General features: G+C 39.9%; 1 protein-coding gene across 2 annotated transcripts in view; it reads right to left on the bottom strand.

The window, feature by feature from the left end:
* Positions 1 to 24,565, bottom strand: part of LOC109935005 (activating molecule in BECN1-regulated autophagy protein 1-like) — a 337,851-nt gene that overhangs the window by 256,367 nt on the left and 56,919 nt on the right. Inside the window, exon 9 of one of the 2 annotated variants that reach the window (XM_048607170.1) lies at positions 6,363 to 6,449. The exons of the other annotated variant lie outside the window; for it this stretch is intronic. Coding sequence (XP_048463127.1) covers positions 6,363 to 6,449 — 87 coding nt within the window. The remainder of the gene's footprint in view (positions 1 to 6,362; positions 6,450 to 24,565) is intronic. 2 annotated transcript variants of the gene reach the window in all.

Genomic DNA, 24,565 nt, shown 5'->3' with positions numbered 1-24,565 from the left:
CTTTCCTGCTCCTCTAATGCTGCCTGGCCTGCTGTGTCCCTCCAGCTTCACACTGTGTTATCTCTGACTCCAGCATCGGCAGTTCTTACTATCTGTAATGGTGGACGTGTGTCTTTTTGACTGGAGATGTGCCCAGCGATGTTCCACACGGATCAGTGCTGGGATGCCTGTTGTTTTCAATATATATAAAGTATTTGGAGGAGGAGATCGTAGGCGGCCTGATTAGTAAGTTTGCGGATAACACAAAGATTGGGGGAGCTGCAGACAGTGAGGAGGATTGCCAAAGGATACAGCAAGGCCTGTTCTTGTGCTGTACTGTTCTTTGTTATATCATGTTGCACAAGCAGGCAAGATTCCACTTCAAACCTCTTACATGCTCAAAAGATATTTTAAAATCTCCACAAACTACCATTTGTATTTCAGTCAAGCAACAGTTAAGGTTTTTTTGATAAATCTTGGCTTAGATTTTGCATTTAATAAGTCTGAATGTCTTCTGTAAAGTATCTGTGTTTTTAAAAACTGAAATAGTTTGAGTAGCAATTATTACATCTATTGGAGGCAGTTCCAAGAAGATTTCCTAGAATGATACCTGGACTGAGGGATCTTAGATACAAGGGAAGATTTAAAATTGGCCTACTCTCATGAAAGCAGAGAAGATTAAAAGATTACCTTACGGAGGTGCTCAAAATTACAAATAATTTTGATACGGTAAAGAAGAATATTTTGTTTCCACGAGCTGATACGTCAGTAACTAAGGATCACAATTTCAAGACTGTCAGTAAGACAGCTATGAGATGCGAAGAAACTTCTGTACCTAGTGAGTTGTTTGGATTTGAAATGTACTGCCTGGGAGAGTGGTGGAGGTGAATTCCATAAGAGTTTTCAAAAGAGAGCTGGATATGTATTTGATATATTGAATTTAGAGGGCTATGGACATAGGACTAGAGAACAGGACGAGCTGGGTAGCTCTTTAAGGAGCTGGTACAGACACAATGAGTCAAGTGGCCTGTACTGTAAAATTTACTGATTCTATGATTCTGGGTGGGGAGGCTGAAACACTTATCACAAAATAGAAGATAACTTTTAAGCCTCCATCCATTCCTCCAACACTGATTTCATATGCACAGAGACAGAAAGCTAGCATCCAGAGGCATCAGGTAATCAGGATGACAAATGGAATGTTGACACTTATTTCAAGGGCGTTGAAGTATAAAAGTACGGAAGTCTTACTGCAACCTGACAAGGTGCTGGTGAGACCATATCTGGAGTACTGTGAGCCGTTTTGATTCCCTTATTTAAGGAAAGATATCATTTCATTTGATGCAGGTCAGAGAAGGTTCACCCGGTATGGAGAGATTGTCTTCTGAGCAAAAACAGTTTGAGACTCTACTCACTGGAGTTTAGCAGGATGTGAGGAGATCTCATTGAAAATGTATTGGATTCTTAAGGCGCCTGACAGGGTAAATGCTGAGAGGATGTTTCCCCTCATGGGAGAGTCTAGGACCAGAGGGCATAGTCTCAGAATAAATGAGTGCCAATTTAAGACTGAGATGAGGAGGAATTTTTTCTCTTACAGGGTTGAGTGTCTTTTGAACTCCTTGCTACAGAGAGCTATGGGGCAGAGTCCTTGTGCATATTTAAGGCTGAGAATGATAGAGTCCTGATCAGGAGGGGAAATCAAGGATTACAGGGAAATGCAGGGAAGTGGATGCGAACAAGGTCGAAGAACAATGATCTTATTGAATGACGGAACAGGCTTGAGGGGCCGAACGGCCAACTCCTGTTTTTATTTCTTATGGTTATATGTCACATTTACAATTGATTATGCAAATTGAGACTTGGTCTACCCATAATACATGATACAACAACCACCAACATTGTACACCATTTCTTGCTTTTCTGCATACTTATCCAAAGTGATAGCACAATCCATTCATCCATACTCATAATGGTATAGGATTCAGCAACTGGCTTACTGGAGAGCTCTCTGGAGACCAATTCAGTCAATCCCATCTGTCTACTTCACTCTCATTGCCCTACAAGTTTATGATGTCCAACAAGAACTTTTAGTTTAGTATCTAACTTCGCGAAACATATCAATTTGTACCTCTCCACTAAAGCTCCCCTCAATCTCCACAGCAACTCCAACTTCTCAAAACTAACTATGTAAAGGAAATTACCTCTGGAACGATTTTGGCTAATTTGTTCCGCAACCATTCAAGGATCTTCATATACCTGCCACTTGGTGTTTTGGCAAGCCTTTTTTTTCCCTTCCTCCAGGTATTCTTTCCCTATTAATGAAGGACTAGAACTTAATGCTGTGTGCTTAAGATTCCTGCATCTAAGTCTCGTGCCCAGTTCCTCTTCTCCTTCGTTGGGCCTAACATGCACTTCCTTATTGATTTTTCTAACTCCATTCCTGTTTGTGATGTTTTCTGTTGCATGAGGTATTGGAAGACATTTGCTGCCACCATCTTCTTTCTTGGTAGCAAACAACAGGACGTTATGATCAACCTTTCCTCTATGCATGTGGCCATTAAGAAGCTCTGTGTATGATCGGTGTGCTGATGAATAGTTCCTGTCATGACAACTGATCATTGCCTTCAATTACTTAATATGAGAATGTAAACTTGGTGGCAGTCTAGAACAATATTTGAGACCCATGAGGAAGTGTGGAATGCTGCACATGCAAAAAGTGTCAAATAGAATTCCTACAGTACAATTTGGCCCATCAAGTCCACACCAACCGTCCAAAGAGCATTCCACCCAGACCTACCCCCTCCCCCACAACTCTATCCCCATAACCCTGCATTTCCCACGGCTAATCCACCTAGCCTGCACATCCCTGGACATGATGGGCAATTTAGCATGGCCAATCCACCGAATCTGCACACCTTTGGACTGTGGGAGGAAACTGGAGTACCCAGAGGAAACCCACACAAACACGGGGAGACAAATCGCCCAAGGGTGGAATCAAATCCGGGTCCCTGGTGCTGTGAGGAAGCAGTGCTAACCACTGAGTCACTGTGCTCAGACAGCAAACACTTCAAAAGGGAGAGATGGAATTTTAAAAAACTCAACTATCCGGACTTGATCTCCTGTGGTTTCAGAGATAATGACAGACTGATCAACTCCCTTTAGCGAAAAAAAGTTTCCCAGTATATGACCAAAAGAAATAGGTGCAGGAGTAGGCCATTCAGCCACCTGAGCTTGCTGGCTCTCCTTTGAACAGAATCATGGCTGATCCAACATTCGTCACATTCAAACTCCCACCCTTTCCCCTTGACCCTCTATTTCCCTACTGATCAGGAATCTAAGTCAGCTTTATATACACCATGTGATGATATGGCAAGGAATTCCAAAGACTCAATCCTCAGAAGAAATTTCACAACATCTCAGCCTTAAATTGATGCTCCTTTATTCTGAGACTATACGCTCTGGCCCGGGACTCTCCCACGAGGGGAAACATCCTCTCTGCATTTATACTGTCAAGCCCCTTAAGATTACTATATATTTCAAGATCACTTCTTGTTTTTCTAAACGGAGTTTGAGTCCCAACCTGTTCAGCCTTTGTTTATATGACAATCATTCCATAGCACAGATAATCCTAGTGAAGCTTCTCTGAATTGCCTCCAATGAAATGAAAACTTTCCTTAAACAAGGGAACCAAAACTGCTCATAGTATTCCAGATGTGGTCTCACCAGCAGCTTGCACAGTTACAGTAAGACTTCCCTCCTCATACTCCAACACCCTTGAAATAAAGGCTGACATTCCATTAGCCTTCCTGATTACCTGCTACATCTTTGTGCTAGCTTTCTCTGTTTTGTGCACAGGTCCCTTTGTGCTACATTTTTCTGCAATTTCTCTCCATTTAAATAATATCCTAATCTGTTGTTCTCTCTTCCAAAATGAACAACTTTGCATTTTCCCACATTATACTCCATTTGCTATGTTTTTGCCCACTGACTTAACCTAACAATATCGCTCGGTAAGTTGCTTACATCCCTCTCACAATCTGCCTTTCCATCCATTTTAGCACTGTCTGCAAATTTGACTACAATACATTCAAATCCTTCCTTCTAATCATTAATAAATATTGTAAACAGTTACAGTGCCAGTACTGATTCCTTCAGAATGCCATTGGTTCCAGGTTGCCAATCTGAAAAAGAACACCTTATCTCCATTTGCTCTTGCTTGCCCACGAGCCAATTCTCTATCCATGTCAATATACTACCTTCAACACTGTGGGCTCTTATCTTACGACTTAGCTTTTCATGAGGTAGCACAGTTGAATGCCTTCTCGAGGTCCAAATACAACACATCTACTGGTTCTCCTCTATCCACTCTGGTTGAAACTTCCTCAAAAATGTCAGGAATGATTTCCCTTTCATGAAACCATGCTGACTGTGCTTAATTATGATTATCCAAATATTCTGCTATTAGTTACCTAACAATTGATTCCAATACTTTTCAACAATAGATGTTAGACCCATTAATTTATAGTTACCCGTTTTTGCCTTCCTCCTCTTTTTGAATAGGGGTGTCACACTGGCAGTTTTCCAATCCTCTAGAATCTAATGATTTTTGGAAATCACAACCAATGCATCTACTATCTCTCTAGCAACCTCTTTTAGGATCATAGGGTACAAGCCATCAGGGCCTGGGGACTTATCTGCCTTCAGCCCCATTTGTTTGTCTAATACTACTTCTCTAGTGACAGTACTTAATTCCTCTTCCAAATTCTTGAGTATTAGTAAGATATTCGGAGTATCTTCCACTGTAAAGACCGATGCAGAATATCTATTTAACTTCTCTGCCATTTCCTTGTTCACCCAAAACTATCTCCCCCAAATTCAATTTCTCAGGGATCTATGCCCAATTCTACCTTTCTTGTCCTTTTTATACATTTAAAGAAGCTGTTACGGTGAGGTTTTGTTTCTTGCTAATTTGCCCTAGTAGTTTATTTTCTCTGTCTTTATTATCTTTCTAGCCCTCCTTTGCTGGATTCTGAATTTATCCCAGTCTTCGGGGCTATCACTGACTTTGGACTTCTTATATACTGTGAGTTGTCCCAAGACTAGAGACATGATATAGATTGAAAGATAGCTGTTGTGGGCAAAATACATGTTTCTAGGAATGCACAGGAAAATGGGTTAAAAACAAACTACAACCCTGGTTTCTAAGTGCTGGCTTGCTAACATGTAGTTGAAGTTCCACTGTGCTGAAGTGTGCACTGAAGAAACACAACTGAGAACTTTCACTAGGCACGCCTAAATTTGGCTCCTTTAAAAAGGCATCCACTGAAGAAAGGGATCCTTTTTAAAATTAACCTTGTTGCAACTAACCAAGAAAGAAATTGAAAAGAGATGGGGAGCCAGTTCATCCCTCCCCACCTCAGGAGCATAATAATTTGTGTGTAACCCATCTGGAATCCTCTCCCGGGGACCAGCTGTAACAACGGCCTGCTTGTTCTGATGTAGTAGAGAAAAAACAGTTGGGAGTGTAACACAGAAAGGTCTTATCTTAAAAAAGATGTAGTTATTGCACATTGGTGACTATGTACAAATTATACTGATGTGGGAGACATTGCCAGAGGGACCGTAGAATGTTAGGTCTTCGACCTTTGAGATCCTAAGATATTCTCTCAAGCCCACGGGACATCACATTGGCTTCAGTCACATCATAACATTAACCCTGTCAGACCCTGACACCTTTACTCAAACATCCTAAACTGTGATTATGTAAAGAGCGCCACCTAAAACTAAGATGTTGTTAGCAGTCCCATAAATCTCTCTAAGCTAAAGCCATGAAAGTGAATAATGCATGAAGTTGATCATTGTGTTACCATGGGATCTTAAGCTTTTATGTTGTTTCATGTTAAGTGGGACTGTTACGGTACTGTTATGTTTCAAGCATTTTTCTTTAAAGTGGAGAGACAATAGGAAAAGCAAAAACAGATTGCTAAGGAAGAAACTACTCGGAAAACTTCAGACAGATTACAACCAAAAATAAAACATTAACCATCTTCAAACATCACCTAATGGATTTCTTCACACCATTCAGATATATAATTATGTGAGATACAATGAGAACATAAACCAACTACTAGATGACTGCTTGTCCAAAACAGCTTTTAGTAATTCTGCTTTTAACATAGCTTGGCTCAAAAATTCCAGGTCAAAGGGAACTTCTCCTAAATTAGATAAAATCAAGCAAAACGAAAGCAATTTAAAATTTTGCATGCAGGATAATTGGCATTATAGGTAGAGCACTGTGTATCAAAATAAATGCACTACTTCTAGAATTAGCAGATTAACACTTTAAAGTGACTACAGTGTAGGAGGACAGCAGCAAGCCTTACCTGGCTGGATCGGGGTAAATTGGGTGCTCTCTTGATCCAGAACCATCGTTCCGAGACAGAGATATAAGTGAGGACTCCAACAGTCGCCTATAGAGTTAAAAAAGGGAGTTTCAGGTAACTTGTCAAATAGGAAGGCCAATTACTGTGACAAATGGGAGGATTAATTTACTTTCTTTAAAACAGCCATTGGTCCAGTGCTCAAAGCATTAGACCAAGTTTAAATTTCCAAATTTTAAAAAGGATCTATTTGTAGTACAGCCCATATGCTCTTGATTGAAACCTCTATTACATTGTATGACAAGTACATCTTACGTATCTACAACCACCGACTGCCAGCCATCCAATACCTTCCATTATAGCTATCCATTCGTGTGTGTGCATTGACAACCAAAGTTACTTTGGTACCATCAATGGGAATCAATCCTCTCTTTTTACTCACAACACCAAGGAATAGGAATTTTCAATCAATTCCCTTCCTTCCTTGCTCAGGTCCATGAACATGAACCATGGTAGTCCAACTAAGCCAGCAGTGACAGCTTCACAGGAATCTTCCTGGTCTCTGCAGTTTAATACCCTCTTCAGCAAGATCCAATGAATTCTTAGGGATCAATGACAATTGAATCAGTAATTCACTTGCGCTCTCTATCAGCAGTAACTGATCTGTTGTGTGTCGGCAACATGTATTGTTCTGTTTCATTCGAAGTACTCTTCTGTCTCTACCTTTCAAAAAACTCATCTTTTTTGACAAAGATTTCAGTCATACTTGCAAGACAAGATAGCTAGGGGTTTATTTCTTCATTATTCTCATCTCTGTACATATTTATCAACCACCCTACCCACAGCATTTTGGGAATTTTTCCACTTTAACGGCACTATATAAACAAAGGTTGTTTTGGTTATTCTGAAAAGAAAGACGACTAAGCTGGGTGTACATAATTTTCCATGTATTGCAAGAGATCAAAAAACTAAAAATAAATTAGGTTAGTGCATAAAACACACAAATTGTTGTTCAGACTAACCGAATTATTCACATTTTGTTTACACAAGACTAATTCAAAGTAAATCAAATCTTATATCACATTGAGCCTTCAGCAAGATGTGGGTGAAGGGTTCCCTTTTAAAATGAAACCCTTCAATATAAAACTGGGTGCCAGGTCAATTTGATGAAGTAGTAATTTGGATTGTATCCAAGTAATTCTGGATCTTTATTAAGGAAGAATTGCATTCCAAGTTCAGATTATTGTGTTTTGTTCACTACAAACAGAAGTAAAACAACACTTCAAATAAAGCCATACTCAATGAATGTGCAAAAGTAACAAATGCAAGTCAATAACTCTATTTACCAAAATTTTGATCGGCCTTTCTCTGACAGCAGTGATTTATATTGCAACAATCTTCATCAGAATCAGTCTTCAGTGGTCACTGGTGCCAGATCAATACAACATGATACTAGTCATGAATCTAGTCTGAAAAGTATCAACATCCCAATATGCTGACTCCATGTAAAAAGATCAGATTCTTGATGCTTCAAAATCTGAAGGAACGTGAATTAAAGCAACACATGATGTTCAGTTCTACCTAAAAAGTGTTAAAAGTAAATTGGTGAGTCACAGCTACATGATGTTGCAAAAGGGAAATGTTTTACTTGCCTCAACAAAAATGCAATTTAGATTTGCAGAAAGTTAAGATGAACATTCAGGGAATATATCTGGATGCAAAAGAAGAAAATAAAGAAGGAATGACATCATTAATTAAAAGGTTCAGTTCCAGAGATCTGTGGGGTAGTACAGAAGTTGAATCTATTTGATAAGAAATGAGAAACAAATAGGGAAGGGTTTTAGAAGTCTATCATTCACCACCAAAAATTGTAAAAGAGACATAGTAACAGATATGTGAACCAATATGATGACATCTAAAAGTTGGAGCTTTTCATCTTGTACTTATCTAGGCCAAAAAGCAAAAAAATCCAACTCAGAAAACAAATATCAATTCATACAACATTACGATAGAGTGTCGATCAGTTAGACCACGGTTAGCAAGCATAGAGATGTGGGTGAATCTGTAAACTGCCAATTTTAGCTAGCTCATGAACCTGAGACTAAGCAAGTGGATGGATTTCTCAGGATATTGCCATAAGGATTGCAATGTGAATTGGCAGTCGTAAAACTGATTAATTTAGCAACTCACACAATGAGTTCAGAATAAACAAGACTGTGTACACCCAAATAGATGTTGCGATGGTATCCCCTCCAGGATCAGCTATTCATAACAACATCTCTGGTTGCTTTGAGAAGTCTTTGATGGAATGACACTAATAATTAATAAGTTTTTTTTTCATATTTGAATTTACACTGCAAAACAAATTCTTTACGCATTGAAATAAACACAAACCAGCGCTCAAATTTACCAGTAAAATGGAGCAATCAAATAACATGAGCTATTTGCAAAACCTGTCAGTTGGTTACCTACCACAAGAATGCATTCACTGGCCAATATACGATTTGGGATTCCTATAGATTCCTACACGATTGAAGATCAAGATACATTTGCAACCTCATGAATAAAACCATAACCATCTGTTCATTGTGCGGGCTTGTGCCAAGATAAGGCACATCAAAATTTTCTTGCAGGAAAATGGCTATCCTGATCAACTCATCACTCACTGTATATGATGCAAACTCATGAAAGGGTCTATGGTCACCCAGAAAGGTCCCAAAAAGAAAGGGAACAACATCTCAAAAGTTTGAACAAAAGCTGAATCTAGCCATCTCATGCTGCTGTTCTACAGTTAAATTAGCTGCTGTTAAACTTGAGTGGCATTCTGTACTAACAGGATAATGCTGTCAAGCCAACAAGACATTGTCCCTACCATGCAGATGACTAATATGCTTTATTAATTTCAGTGCCGGTGTGAAGCTAGGCACCTAGACTGCACTTCTCAACAAATGGTGGACCATACCAAACAAAACATTCTGAAGAAGAGTCAGTGGATCCAAAATGTTGACTCCACTTCTCTCCACAGCTACTGCCAGACCTGCTGAGTTTCTCTAGCAATTTCTGTTTTTGTCTAAAACATCCCCTTGGCTGCCTGCAATAGGCAGAGTACCAACCGTGCTCAGTCAGCCTACGGTTGCAAAACTCAGGAGCACAGTATTAAGCTTTTGATGTGATTCTGCCAAGTGACAACAGTTGCTAATTCATTCAGACTGTACTAAGAATTATACTAGAAACTGAGTTTAAGTTAATCAGTCAGGCTGGTAATATATTTTGTTTGTACATGCTACATAAATTCACACAGAGGACCCTGTTCTGGGTAGGCAACAGGACTTTGTTCATACATTGCATTGAGAAAGGGTTATGGAGACTGTCAAGCCCTGATGCAGTCTCCATGACCATGCCTGACCGGTCATGCTTTGTGTTTGCAGTGTGAGGAAGGAAGGAGGGTGAGAAGAAGGAGGAAAAGAGAAAGATGAACTCTACTGCAGTAAAATCTTGCAGTATATTCAGTGCTTCAGATGGTGCCAGAGCATGGTGACATTTTGTGTATAACACACGAAAAAACGCATTTCATTGTATTTGTACATATATATGTGCCAATAAATCTAAATCTAAAGATTGACAGTTAACAGATCATACTGTATCTCTATGCCAATCATGGTCCAAACAGACCATCTTCTCGTGCTATATAAATTGGTGTTCCTTTACCAAGCTTGGTTTCTTGCAACCCTGGCCTGAAAGTAAAAGACAAAAAACTTGAACTCTGCATTGATTTTTGGCAAATTTGAAGTTCTACATTACAATGTTATTATTTAGACCACGTATGCAATACAGCTAACGGCATGAAATATCCAGAGATTGAGTTGGGTAAAATAAACATCTAAAGGCCAAGAAATATGTTCAAGCTTACTTCTGAGACCTTTTGATATGATTCATCCACACGATGTGGGCATTGTAGGCTAAACCAACATTTATTGCCCATCCTTAACTGCCCCTCAGAAGGTTGTTTAGGACTTTGGGATGCAGTACTGTTAAGGAGGGAGTTACAGGATTTTGACCCAGTGACAATAAAGGTACAATAACTAAGTTGCTGGAAAGGCCCCGCAAGTCTGTCAGCATCTGCGAAGGAAAAAACAGAGTTAACATTTCGGGTGCAGTGACCCTTCCTTAGAACAGTAAAGGTACAGTGAGTTAGTTCCAAGTCAGGATGGTTAAAGAGTTTAGTTCAAAGGAAAAAGAGACAATTTCTTAGAATGAGATCCAGAACTAAGTGAGACAATTAAGCAATACAAGCATGGCAAAATAATTAGAAAATTGTCATAAAAACAGGTTTTTGTAGAAATTGCATAATGTGAAGTGTGTCAGTCTGTCAGTCAATGATTAAAATTAACTGTTCAGCGAAAGAAAATAAATTTAGGAGGCCAAAATGAAAAACAAAATTGTCAGAAAGAATGGGAAACGTTCACAGACAAAATAGTTTGAATAATAGCTTTTGAGAAGGAAAGCAACTAATTCAAGCAGAAATCAGGTATCCTTATATTGAAGAATAACAAGATTTTGGGATAATCAGTTTGGTGTTACCTTGCTAACCCTCTTTAGTTAGCCAATGCCAATTAAGCTAATTGCAGCTGCTCTCTTATCCAATACATACATAAAATGCATTAGAAGAATTTCATTTCAGAAGATTTCAAGAACTGAGAAATAAACTAGCCAAACACCTGGTGGAGATTTGACAAATTGTAAGTGTGAGAAAGAAATTGACATATTCAGAAAAATGTATTTCAAAAGTTAACCAGGAACAATACAATGCTCTGTTTCCTTCCCATTCATAAAAACAAATTTGAAAACAATAGGTATTTAAGAGAGGGTTTTAAAATTTTCTCACTAACTAAAAATCAGAATAGGGAAAATCATTCAAATCGCCAGAAAGACAAACTTAGACACAAATGGGAGAAAAAAAAAGTTTCTGACAAATATTTTCATTCAAATTTACCAAATAAAGGCATTGCACATTGGTTAACTGAGCTTCTGACGCTACCATATTTAATTGACAGAATAGCACCATTTCAAGAAGTATGCAAGACATGAGATTTTCTGCTTCAGTGAGACCTCGCTTTGAACAATTAAGCAGCTGATGTTTCAGCACTAATATTTCTTACTGCATAAATTGATTTCATGGTACTCATTGAAGTGCTTGCATGAATATTCTGCAGAGCCAGAAGAAACTAAACCCAATTTCTCTGGAAGAACTAAATTCAACATAATTCAGAACAAGAGAGATTATTCCGAAGAACTGAGCATTACTCATGTTGACACGGTCAACAAAGATAAGATTCTAACCGAATGGAAACCAGCAACAACAAATTTAAAGGCCCAATCTCAACAGTTAACAACTTGATCCATGACAATTGCAACAGAAGACGACTTGAAAATAAAAGCTTCATGGTTTCAACAACAGAGCAAATTTTGCTCCATCATTCTCAGAATGTTTTGAAAGGGAAACAACCCAAAACAGTTAAGAGAGAGCTATATCACGCTGTGTATCCAGGTACAGAAATTTTAGCATTAAGTTAGGGACACAAGGGAATTTATAGCGAAGTAAGATCGATGATCAATTGTAAGAGCCAGCAACATTATTTTAATCACAATATATGGTGGAGACTTGCAAAGCTAGCAGCAGTGTCAGTAATTTAGATGAAATACAGATGCTGTTTGCTGTACGTAAACTGACCAAATTTCAGCCGCACATATTGTGAAGGCCAAAAGGTTTTTGAACTAAAGTGGAAATATTGGAGGCACTGGCAATAATCTTTCAACCTTGCCTGGATTTAGAGTGGTGCCAGAGGACTGGAACATTGCATACATTACACCCTTAGTTGAAAGGGTTTGTAAAGATAGACCCAGGAATGTCAGACAAATCAGTTTAACTTCACTGGTGAGGAAACATCTGGAAACAATTATTCTGGATAGAACTAAACAATCACATGGAGAAGTGTGAGCTAATTTGAAAGAGTCAGCGCAGATTTGCTAAGGGAAAATCTTCTAAAATTAATTTAGAGTTTTTTTCAAGGAAGTAACAGACAGACTTGTTGACAGCAATGCTGTAACATGCATGCATGGATTTCAAAAAAGTGTTGTATATAGTGCTGTATAACAAACTGAGAAAAGCTATAGGTCATGAAATAAAAGGGACAGTATCAACATGGATACAAAATTGCCTGCAGGGTAGAAAACAGAGTGGTGAGTACTTTTCTGGCTCAAGATGAGGGATCCAAGCATACAATTGCCAAAGACCATGCAGAAGCATTTGCACCCATCTTCAACAAGAAGTGCCAATTGACGATCCATCTCCTGCAGGCACCAGCTTCTTTCATAGCTCCAGAATTGCAAACATCACTGCAGTTCCTTGTTTGAGCAATGGCATAAGACAAGCAAGTGAAAATGTCTTTACACAGCTTTACACTTATATCGACAATCTTAATGGAACAGTCATCTGCAAGGGTGTGAGCTTGGTGTTTATAAAAAGGGTGACCACAGCCGACTTGAAGGGGAAGGTGAAAGTTTCCAAGGAGACAGAACCTAAGCAACATCAGCTGGGTCGTCGGTTTGGTGGGAACACAATGTGCATGAACTTGAGTGCAGACAAAATACAAGGGGAGCCAGGAGAAAACAGAGATGGTGTATGTTCAAGGCTAAAGCAGACAGAAACTAAAAGAGCAAGTCTGGCTGTGGACTCGAGCAATGGAGGGAAGCATTGAGGCAGGTGGCCTCAATCTTATTGACAAAAAAAAAAGCCCATGAGCTTCTCACTGTTATTGTTAGAGGTGTGGGTGAACGAGACATGCGAGGTGGGTTTAAGAAAATGTACTGCAATAACGAAAAGAAGCCAGGAATTTATCGTTACATTTCAGGATGACCCTGAAATAGTGCACAGTTTCGGCAGACAACAAAAGCTTATTCATTTTGGAACTTGATTTCTAGTTATGAGCAGGAATAGAAGGAGAATTCAGGGATAACCAGAACTTGTTAATTTGTAAAAATAAATGCTAATTGACGTCTTAAAAATAATTTTCCAGTCTAATAGAATTCCCTGCAGACAGCTCCACTAAATTAATTTAGTGCAATGGTTCATACACATTCAATGTCAGTAAATTTAAGTTTAAGCTAAGATGTGATTCACCCTCTGAAAACATTGATACAAAATTATACGAAGTTCATTCATACAAACGATGGAAAACATTAACTTTACTCACTAAATGAGTTCTTCCTGAAAAATATGGGAACTTAAAATATTATTAGGTTGTTTAATAATTATTGCCAGTACATATGTTTTAAATTAGAACTATAACTGATTATAAACTTATTAAAACAAAACATTAACTGAGTACTCGCAGAGCTCTTGTGGAAGTATCCAGGTAAAGAACGTAGATTCTCCAATTGCTATTGGTTGAAAATTCAAGTTTTTTTTTCAGCTCGTATCAGGCAGTTAATTGGTAACTCCACAAACCTGTGGCTACTTGGCTCGATGACAATGGTTTTAGGCCCCGAGGATTTCTTATGCCATGAAATGCAGTGTCTGAGGCCGAAGTTACAACACTGGACAAAACGTATACCGGTAGAGATAATCTAAAATGATTCACTACGGCAGGCAACATTAACGTTCAATCTTGTTTTGCCTTAATACATCAAAAAAGGAGACAAGATGGATGCAGGAGAAAAGGTATTATATTTCTGTACATTTTCTAACTCAATGTATAACTAGTTCTTTCAGGCTTCAACAAAAATATCACACAGATGAGGTGAAGAGCAAAGCACAATTATTACAAAATAATTGCAATAGAATCAGAAAAATACATTGCTGTTATTTTCCAATCTGCAAATTTACAGATCTGTCCACAATTTATATCCAATTGTAAGGGACCGACGACTGATCAGTGATTTGAAAACAAGAGCCATAAATTTACATGATGGCAATACCCTTGGGTCCAGAAGAATACAACGAAGTCAGAGACTTTGGAGGGTTCTACTCCAGTTAACGCTAATAGCTGCAGAAAATAATTAGACAACTAAAAATCTAGTAGAATTCCTCAGTGACTATCTTACTGATTCCCACAACACCCTGCTACATAAACCTGTGTACAAATCAACTTGCGAACAAACTCAAGAACAGAACCTGTTTGCAACACCTGTAGTCAAGTCTAGAGGTCACAAAGACACAGATGAAGATTCCAGCAGTCGATAAACTGAAGCAGGGGCAAAGTTATGGAGGCAAAAAGAACACTTATTAGTGGTAGTATAGATATGGTCTGAAGATGGTTAACAACAGCACCAAGATAGCAAGTGGTCAACTTTAGACACAGATTGCAAGGGACAGGGATGGAGTCAGTGGTTAGGATGCAGGGTTTGCAGCAGGAACTGAAAACCATGCCTTCACTCATTCTAACATTTCATTGGATGAAAGCTCTGCTTATTGATTGGACAGTCAATTCAATGACTTAATGACATGGAGGTCATCAGAGGTTGTGCTGCTGAGGTAGAGCTGCATGCTATGCATGTGAAAGCTAACACTGTGTTTTCAAATAATGTTGCCAAAGGGCAGAATCGAAATGAGAAACAGGAGGAGACCAAGGATCAATCCATGGCAGTACTGAAGATTTTAGATACTAATGGAATCAGGCAGATGAACAATTGAGAGAGGTTGAAGGTGTGGTCAGCCGTCTCAAGGTTACAAGCCAGTCATCAAAAGACAAGGAGAAACTGTTGACCTTGGCAGAGACACACAGGACAACATTTGAGACTTTGACAAGACCTATTTCAGTTCAGGCAAGAAACTGTTCAATGCATATCACCTCCAATCCAGAACCAAGACTGCCTTAACAAGATGTAGTATGCAAACAAATCTGTGGGTGTGTATACTCAAGGCCAGAAAGAAAATGCCCTAGCGAAACATCTGGAAATGAAAAGGTTCTCTATCAGATGGTTCCCCTATACTTTGCATCAGTCTTTACAGCGCAAGACACCGCCAGCATACCAGAACTTTAAGCAAGTCGGGGCAAAGAGGAGTGTAGTGGCCATCACTAAGGAGAACGTGCAGGGGAAGCGAACGGTGTGAAGGTGGATAAATCACCTCGGCTGGATGGACCACACCCTAGTGTTCTTTAGGAGATAGCTGAGAAAATGGTGGAGGCATTAGTGATGATTGTTCAAAAATCACTGGAGTCAACATGAACAGAAGAACACAAGAACTAGGAGCAGGAGTAGGCCATCCTGCCCCTCGAGCCTGCCCCACTATTCAATAAGATCATGGCTGATCTTTTGGAGACTCAGCTCCACTTACCCGCCCGCTCACCATAACCCTTAATTCCTTTACTGTTCAAAAATTTATCTAGCCTTGCCTTAAAAACATTCAGCGAAGTAGCTTCAACCGCTTCACTGGGCAGGGAATTCCACAGATTCACAACCCTTTGGGTGAAGAAGTTCCTTCTGACCTCAGTCCTACATCTGCTTCCCTTCATTTTGAGGCAATGCCCTCTAGTCCTAGTTTCATCTGCTATTGGAAACAACCTCCCTGCCTCCACTTTATCTATTCCCTTCATAATCTTATATGTTTCTATAAGATCTCCCCTCATTCTTCTGAATTCCAATGTGTATAATCCCAGTCTACTCAGTCTCTCTTCATAATCCAACCCTCTCAACTCTGGAATCAAACGAGTGAATCTCCTCTGCACCCCCTCCAGTGCTAGTATATTCCTTCTCAAGTAAGGAGACCAAAACTGCACACAGTACTCCAGGTGTGGCCTCACCAGCACCTTGTACAGCTGCAGCATAGCCTCCCTGTTTTTAAACTCCATCCCTCGAGCAATGACAGACACAATTCCATTTGCCTTTTTAATTACCTGCTGTACCTGCAATCCTACTTTTAGCGATTCATGCACAAGGACACCCAAGTCCCTCTGCACAGCAGCATGCCACAATTTTTTACCATTTAAAACATAGTCCATTTTGCTGTTATTCCTACCAAAATGGATGACCTCGCACTTATCAACATTGTACTCCATCTGCCAGACCTTTGCCCACTCACTTAGACTATCTATATCCCTCTGCAGACTTTGTGTCTTCTGCACACTTTGCTCTGCCGCTCATCCTAGTGTCATCTGCAAATTTTGACACACCACACTTAGTCCCCAACTCCAAATTATCTATGTAAATTGTCCCAGACAACTGAACAATGGCTTACGTAGCAGCCCTGTTTAACGAGGGCGGGAGGCAAAAGATGGAAAATTGTAGGCCAGTTAGATGTGGAGGAATTTCTTTAGCCAGAGGACGGTAAATCTATGAAGGCCAAGTCATTGAGTGCCTTTAAGACAGAGCTAGATAGATGAGTTCTTGATTAGTGAGGGGATCAAGGGTTATAGCTAGAAGGCAGGAGAATGGGGTTGAGATACATGATCGTATGTCGGAGTAGATTTGGTGGGCCGAATGGCTTTTTCTGCTCCTATATCTTATGGTCTAATAGTGCACCGCCCCACCACCCCAACCATTACCATCCACATTCAAGATCCACAGTGAGCCTTGGAAACCTCCTCTCAACTAGGTCAGACACAGCTCAAATTCAGCATGGCCCCCAGTGTTCCAGTACAGCTTGTGGCCATCTGAGGTACAGTGTATTTGTTTGTGAACACCTCAAACCAGTCGCCAAGCTCATGGTCTACAGAAGAGTAGCACCAGCTGACCTAAAGTATGCATCTGAGATGTACTCAACATACTGCATACATCTCAAACCCCTGGAGAAACATCACCAGCTACATCTACACAAAACCCACCACATCCAATGGGAGAACAGGTGCTCCAATAGGAGTACCATCTAGGCCAATATGCCTCAGATCAAGGCACTGGTTACTGCACAGGGCAGATCACATCACCCATAAACCTGACAATACTTTGAAAACAAGGTCTTTACTGTGATGAAACTTGGAGTAACCATTTAGCAACAGTCCAGAGGAAATACTTCAAGGATACTAACCAAAGAGGAAAATTGCTGAGGTTTGTCATAAAAAGTAGGACAAATTTAACATTTAATTATCGCTTCATCTGTCCATTGATGACCAAAAATGATGGAAAGTGGTAATGCCTGTACACCCCAGCTGCATTCATATAGCAATCACGTGCTCACTGATGCTTAACTCATTTCTGCTGGGGCTACACAGCTTCTGACCTCATTACAGCCTTGGGTCAAACATGGACAAAACAGGTGACGTGGAAACGACTGGCCTGACATCACAGAAACTTTTGACTGAATGCAGCATCAGAGACAGCCAAGCGAAATCGAAATCGACGGTTGGGATTTCATGAACAATCTTCCATCCAACCCATGAAAGTGGGATGTTTGCTGATCTTTGTACAATGTTCAATAACATCTGCAGCTCCTCAGATGTTAAAGCAGTCCATGTTGAAATGCAGTATAATCTGTACAACATGGAGGCTTGGGCTGCTAGGTAGCTGTCTAACTGCTCTTGAACTGAATGGCTTGCTAGGTCATTTCAGAGAGCTGTTAAGAGTCAATCACATTGTCAATCCAGATTAGTCACATAGTAACATCAGGCAAGGATGGAAAATTCTAAAAAGGACATGAGTGAATCAGCTGAGTTTTTACAACAGTTGACAATGGTTACTATAGATGAGTTTTAATTCAGACTTTGAATTTAATCAATTTCACTGTCATAGAATTCAAACCTTGTCCCCAGATAATTAGCCTAGTACACTAGATTACTGATCCATTTACTTTCTCACCACGCCTCCAACTGCCCTTCAACACTCACACCACATGTGATGCATAATTAAACTCCAACTGGAGAGAATTTAACAATCTTTCCTTGATTTTCAATGTTTTACTATCACTGAAAATCCAACTAGTAGCATCCTGGGTTTACCACTGACCAAAAACTGAACTGAACCAGCCATATAAATACTGTGGCTACGTGAACAAGTCAGAGGTTGAGAATTCTGAAGGGAGTAACTCATCTGATTTCCTAAAACTTGTCTACCATCTACAAGGCACAAGTCAGAAGGACAATGAATAGTCTCCAATGGGCAGGATATGCGTTGCTCAAACACTTAAGAAGCTGGACACCATCCAGACCCAAAAAAAAAGCCACTTTACAATCTTCTGGACTTAATATTGAGTTCAGCGCTTTCAGACTGTGAACGTATTCCTATTCTTCCCCTTTCTTTTAGCCTTACTTGTTATGTTTTCGATCACCATGTTCTCTCTCCCCTCTCCCCACTCCAGTGGGGCTGTCTGTTCTTTCCAGTCTAGCAGTTAGACACACCATCATTGTCATTCTCCATTTTGATCACTTCAGCTACTCTATCAATACCCTTTCTCCCCCAGAACTCCACCCCCACTACCATAGCATAGATGCTGCCCCCTCCACATTGCATGTCAGCTCTGACGAAGAGTCATCTAGACTCGAAACATTAGCTTGCTCTCTCTCCACGGATGCTGCCTGAACCACTGTGATTTCCAGCACTTTTTTTTTTAAGTACAGATTTCAGCATCTGCAGTTACTTGCTCCTACAAAACAAAATGTTTGATCAGCATGTTAGTTAGCTCAGTCGGACCACATCAATGCACTGTGGCAGTTGTGTGCACTGCATAAAAGATGCACTACAGCACTTTGTGACAGCTCTTTCAGCATCACCTATGGAGCCAGTAGCATCAACCATCAGGGGTGGGTGCAAAAAATACACAGGAACATGGAGTCAAACAGCACGAAAACAGATCCTACCAGCCCATGCCGAACATAATTGCAAACTAAACTAGTCCAACCTGCCTGCTCCTGGCCCATATCCCTCCAAACCTTTCCTCCTCACGTATTTATCCAAATGTCTTTTAAATGTTGTAATTGTACCCACATCCACAACTTCCTCATTAAGTTCATTCCACACACCAAAAATTGCCCCTAATGTCTTTTTCAAAATCCCTCTCCTCTCACCCGCGCCCTAGTCTTGGAATCCCCCACCTCAGGTCACCACATGCAAGTTGCCGTCCAAGTCGCACATCATCCTGATTTGGAACAGTGTTACCATCCCTTCATTGTCATTAAATCAAAATTCTGGCGCTGTGCCCCTGATTGAACTGCATGTACTTACAACACATGGACTGCAGCATTTGCAAAAACATTTTACTAAGTCAACTTATTCCCCAAACAGTTCCGTACTCATTTCAAGGAGAGTTATTATCTTGCGCTTCTGACGCAAGTCACCAAACCACTCAACACTTTTCATTCTCGGAGTTTCCTAAGCTAAAATCCATCCTTCGTTGTCCAAAACCAAAACCAAGCTAATGGCCCAAAATATTTACATTCCTGGTCATAAACTAAGAACAAAGTAACAATCTTCGTTAACACTCAAGTGGTCCCTGCTCTTTGGCATATACTGGATTAGGTTAATGCTCCAGAATCGTTATTTTGTAAAATCCTTCACAAAAGCAGCCAACACCCATATTCCACTACATGTCCAGCATCTGCAACGTTTTATTATTCACAAACTAATAAGGCTTTAAGAGTTTGTGAAAGCAAGATATTAATTAACTGTTTTCCATGAGCAATTTTTTTTCCCAAACATGCAAGGAGCTGCAATTTATAAACTTGTATGAACTCATTGAACATACTGCTGCCCAGGACCAGAAAAGAAAAAAAGAGCAAACTAATGTATTCAAATTATTGGGGGAGTTGAAAACAAGTTTCTTTCTTGAAAAAATGCTCACACGATGTTTCTTATTGAAGATTATGCCATACATTGACGAAAAGTGAGCTTAGAAGAAAGTGTGTTTGCAATTTCCCGCATCCACATAATAAGAATAATTAGGTGCCATGCAGCAGATGGCGGTGAAACGTGACTGAGAGACATAGAAAGAGAGAGGAGCCAGCCACAGCGAGCCCAGCCTCTCTCATGCTCTCACTGTGTTAAAGGGAGTGAGTGTCCACCCGTCCAGAGTGGTCGGGACCTGGCCCCGCAACATGTCCACGGAGGACCTCTTCTTTGTGTGAAGGGAATCTCCATCAAGAGGCATCCACGTGGCGACCGTACCCATCGGTGGCAACGAGTGGGCCCAGCAGTGTGGACTCAAGTAGGCTCTGCAGTGCGGACTCGTGGCAATGATGGAGGCAAGGCTGGGCTCCCAGTTGCTTCTGACAAGGCTTATCTAGGACTCGTCGTGTCGACAGCATCGGTGGAGGTGAGTTGGCACCAAAATGTAGCGACATTTGTTCCAGCAGCGAAGAGAAGGGGACTTGTGCCTGGCCACAAGGCCCATGGCAGAGCACTTAGAAAGTTAATAGTATATAAAGTTTAACACTTTTTCTTTATTTCTTCATCTTTCTGCCTTTATATTCTGAATAATTTTTGTGTTTTGTGTTTCAAGATGGCGCCGGAGAGTGGCGACAAAATACAGCACTTTTCACTATATTTTGTAACAAAATACACATGACAATAAATAAATCAATATATCAACTCAATAATATGCAACCACTTCAGCCATCACACTGACATAACATCATGATTCTCCAGCTGAATACAGCAATTGTCCTTTTCTGTAGCTCTCATGATACTGTCAAACCTCAAAGGCATAATTTTGTTATATGCACATTATCTGTGATCAGTCATGAGGAACCTTAGATCCTAATGTATCAAATCTGAATAAAAACACAAGAAGATAATTACATTTTCTTAAGAAAACAAACATTTGCATGCACTGTTTCAATTTCGTCCATTATAAATTTCTGTGCCCATCTTTCTGCAATGGGGCGGTTATTATAGTCTGACGTGCTTACTCAGAAAGCTTCCATTATACAAGTGTTCACAACGTCAATATAATAAATAAGGAATGAATAAACAACTTCAAATTAGCACTCAATTATATCAGCGTACCCTGGACAACTAAAAGGATGTGGGTAACAAAATCACAAAGGTGGGGGTAACAGATTCTGGTGAATGGGGGATATATAAAAAAACAGCAAAGGATACAAAACCTTTGCTACGATCCCAATTGATGAAAATACCGGACAAATTGATCACAGAGTAAGATCTGGTCTCATAGACATTGTGTTTTATTTTTGCAATTTTGTTTGCAGTGAGGTCAGGCACTGAACATATTCACAGGAAGCTATCAATGAACTTTTAGAAAAGTGAACATGAGTTTATTACACAAAAAAAGTACCAATATGGAAGACAAATTTGAAGGAGTATTATCATAAACAGCAGACAAGACAGATGCAACTGTTTTTTCCGACACATATCATTTGTAGATACTCAATTACAGTTACACATTACTCCTATCTTCACTTGAAAATTTCTTAGTTGACAAGATCACAAGCGTTTCCCTACAGCAAATTTCTACAAATTCACCAAGTGCAACTCTCCCATTACTATTTCTCCCGAGACATATGGCCAGAAGCTAACTCACTGACTTTTTCCTCACTGAACTCCAGCTTCTCTGTTTCAACTGAAGTTTGAAATTTGTCCAGTTCCAATTTGATTGAAGTTTCCATTTCTTTCTTAAGTTCTCAACTTGTATTCACGAAGCTGCATACATTTGTCTGGCTCAATATATGGTGTTAACTCATATATGGTGTCATTTTCCATCAAAGCATGCCTTTCTTTTGTCTCATCATTAGCTGCAAATAATGTCCCTATCAGCTTTGCCACAGCTCTCACACACTTTCTCTGTATTTTTAATTACAGCTGTTTTACAACTTCTCCAATTGTCATTAACTTTGAGGTTCATCAAGAAGGAATCTTATTCCCAAAAAGTCACTACTGTCAAAATTCTTCCACCAGAAGTACTTCACTAACTTTTTAAAAAGTTTTATTTTTATTTAGCCTATTTTTTGAATCAACTTGTTCAGAAGTGTTATTACACACCTTTGGAGCAGATGGGACTTCAACTCATGCCTCCCTGTCAAGAGGTAGGGACACTATCACTGTGCCACAAATAGCCTGCTAAAATGAGAATCATATCACTAGACCAAAGAGTCACTGCCACCCCAAGGTTCTCAAAGTTTTGCTCATTGAACTACACCACCAGTCGAACATCATTTCCTTTTTTCAAAAGTGGCATTTTCAAAATGACATGACAATTCTGTTCCTTCTTCATTAAATCATAGGCCAAGCCAATCAGGAGTATGAGGTGCGCCATTTTTCTTTTCAATTCTAATTTCCCCTTTTGAAGCAAGCTTTTCATTACAATGATCATGCGTCTGAGAAGACTGATCTTCAAAATCCACAATCATCTTTCTTTGTGCGAAGTATAACTCCAATAAGGAGAATGTTTACCATTAAATCCCTCCGCCCCAGAACTGGGACTTCCATGTCTCCAGGTTTGCGCACACACATTTCCTGTGGTGTTCAGCTCGTTTGTCCACCTTTGAACAAAGATGCGAATGAGGCCAGAAGTTGAGTAGTTCTGGTGGAAATCAAACTGAGCAGTGAGCAGCTTACTGTTGAGTAAGTGTCATTTTGCTGTTGACGACAGCACTTTGCTGATGATTTAATTGTAGACTAGTCAGGAGGTAAGTGGACAGGTTGGATTTGTCCTGCTTTTTCCTAGACAAGAGATATCATGGCAATTTTCCACATTACTGGGTAGATGCCAATGTTGCAAAGTAACTGAAATAGTTTGACATAGGGTGTGGTTAGTTCTGTATCACAATTCTTCTGTACAATTTCTAGAATCATAGCTGGGCCCATAGCCTTTGCTGTGTCTCATGCTTTCAGTCATTTCTTAATATCACGTACACTGATTTAAATTGGCCAAAGACTGGCATCTACGAAGCTGGGAGTCTCCGTAGAAGGTGAACACTGATCTTTCACTCAGCACTTCTGAAGATATGTGCACCCCATCAGTGAAGTTAGGGATATTTGTAGAGCAACCTCCTCCAGTGAAGTAATAAATTTCATTATCCACCACTATTTTCAACTCAATGCAGTTCGATCACAGAGGTTCAATCAGATCCAGTGGTAGCAGAATCACCTGGTTCTGCCTATTGCATTCTGCTTATACTGCTGGTGAGCTCTGTCACCACTGAAACATCAGCAATGAATCTTGTCCAACCCACAATCCCTTTTCCTTCCTGCCTTCAGCTCTCTACCCTTTCCAAATATATACCACTCACAGTGCGATTGTCTCCATTCTCAAAGACCTGCTTCAACACCAGGATCTGTTTGAAAACTACCATTAAGAAAATGGTTCCATTCAGAGACATCCATGCTTCTTTTCTGTCTCAAAAATTCTCAATGGTAGCTGAACTGTCTACCACAAAGACTGGTTCAAAAATCCAAAGCATCAGCACTTAAGTTTCGATTTACCCTTTTGCTTCTTAGCCGTTCATCCCGATGGCAAACTCAGGTCACACGGGATTTCTTGCAACTTAACGATGTCCTAATCAAGAAATCAATTAAACCTCATTCAAGATTTTTCCCAGTTTTGTTTGATCGTAAAAGAGGCATGGCACCAGAAAAATACAGTACCCCCCACCCACAGCACGTATCGCTACAATTGTCAGGTAACTTCCAGGGTTTCAAATTAAGAATCGGTGATCAAACAGTTGGGTCATGTTTATCAGAGCAGAGAGAACCAGCATGGATTTGTAAAGACCAGACTATGCCTGGCAAATCAATTTAAAATGCCTGAAGGGGTGACTATTATAGCTGACAGGGAATGTCTTTGGTGTTAACTATATAGACTTCGAGAAGGCATTTGATAATATCGCTCATAAGAGATTGCTAGCTCAACCTGAAACACATGAATTAAAAGGAAAACATGGATCTGTTTCGGATATAGGGCAAGCGGCAGGAGAAGAGGACTAGAGTTAAGTATTTCCAGCTGTAGCACACAGTGGGCAGGAACTCTTGCAATCTACAGTACACAATAATCACGGTCCTTCCAACCAAGCAGTGATTGGATAGATGGGGTGTTGTGCAGTAAGGGAAGTGGGTGTAAATTGATGACAATTAGGGAAAGACTGAAAGGGAACCTGTTATTCAGCTGGTTACACATTGCAGGTCCATGGGAGCTAATCACCTCCCCAGCCACATAACTTACAAAAGGCATATTACAGCAGAATGGAGAGAGAAACAGAACAATTTAATGCATTAGCATATATAATTTGTGGAATTAACATGTTTTATTCATCGATAAAAATCTG

The sequence above is a fragment of the Rhincodon typus genome, chromosome 17, assembly GCF_021869965.1.
Source record: "Rhincodon typus isolate 14 chromosome 17, sRhiTyp1.1, whole genome shotgun sequence".
Classification (NCBI taxonomy): Eukaryota; Metazoa; Chordata; class Chondrichthyes; order Orectolobiformes; family Rhincodontidae; genus Rhincodon; species Rhincodon typus.
Note: the sequence above shows the minus strand (reverse complement) of the source record. Positions and strands in the feature narration are given on the sequence as shown.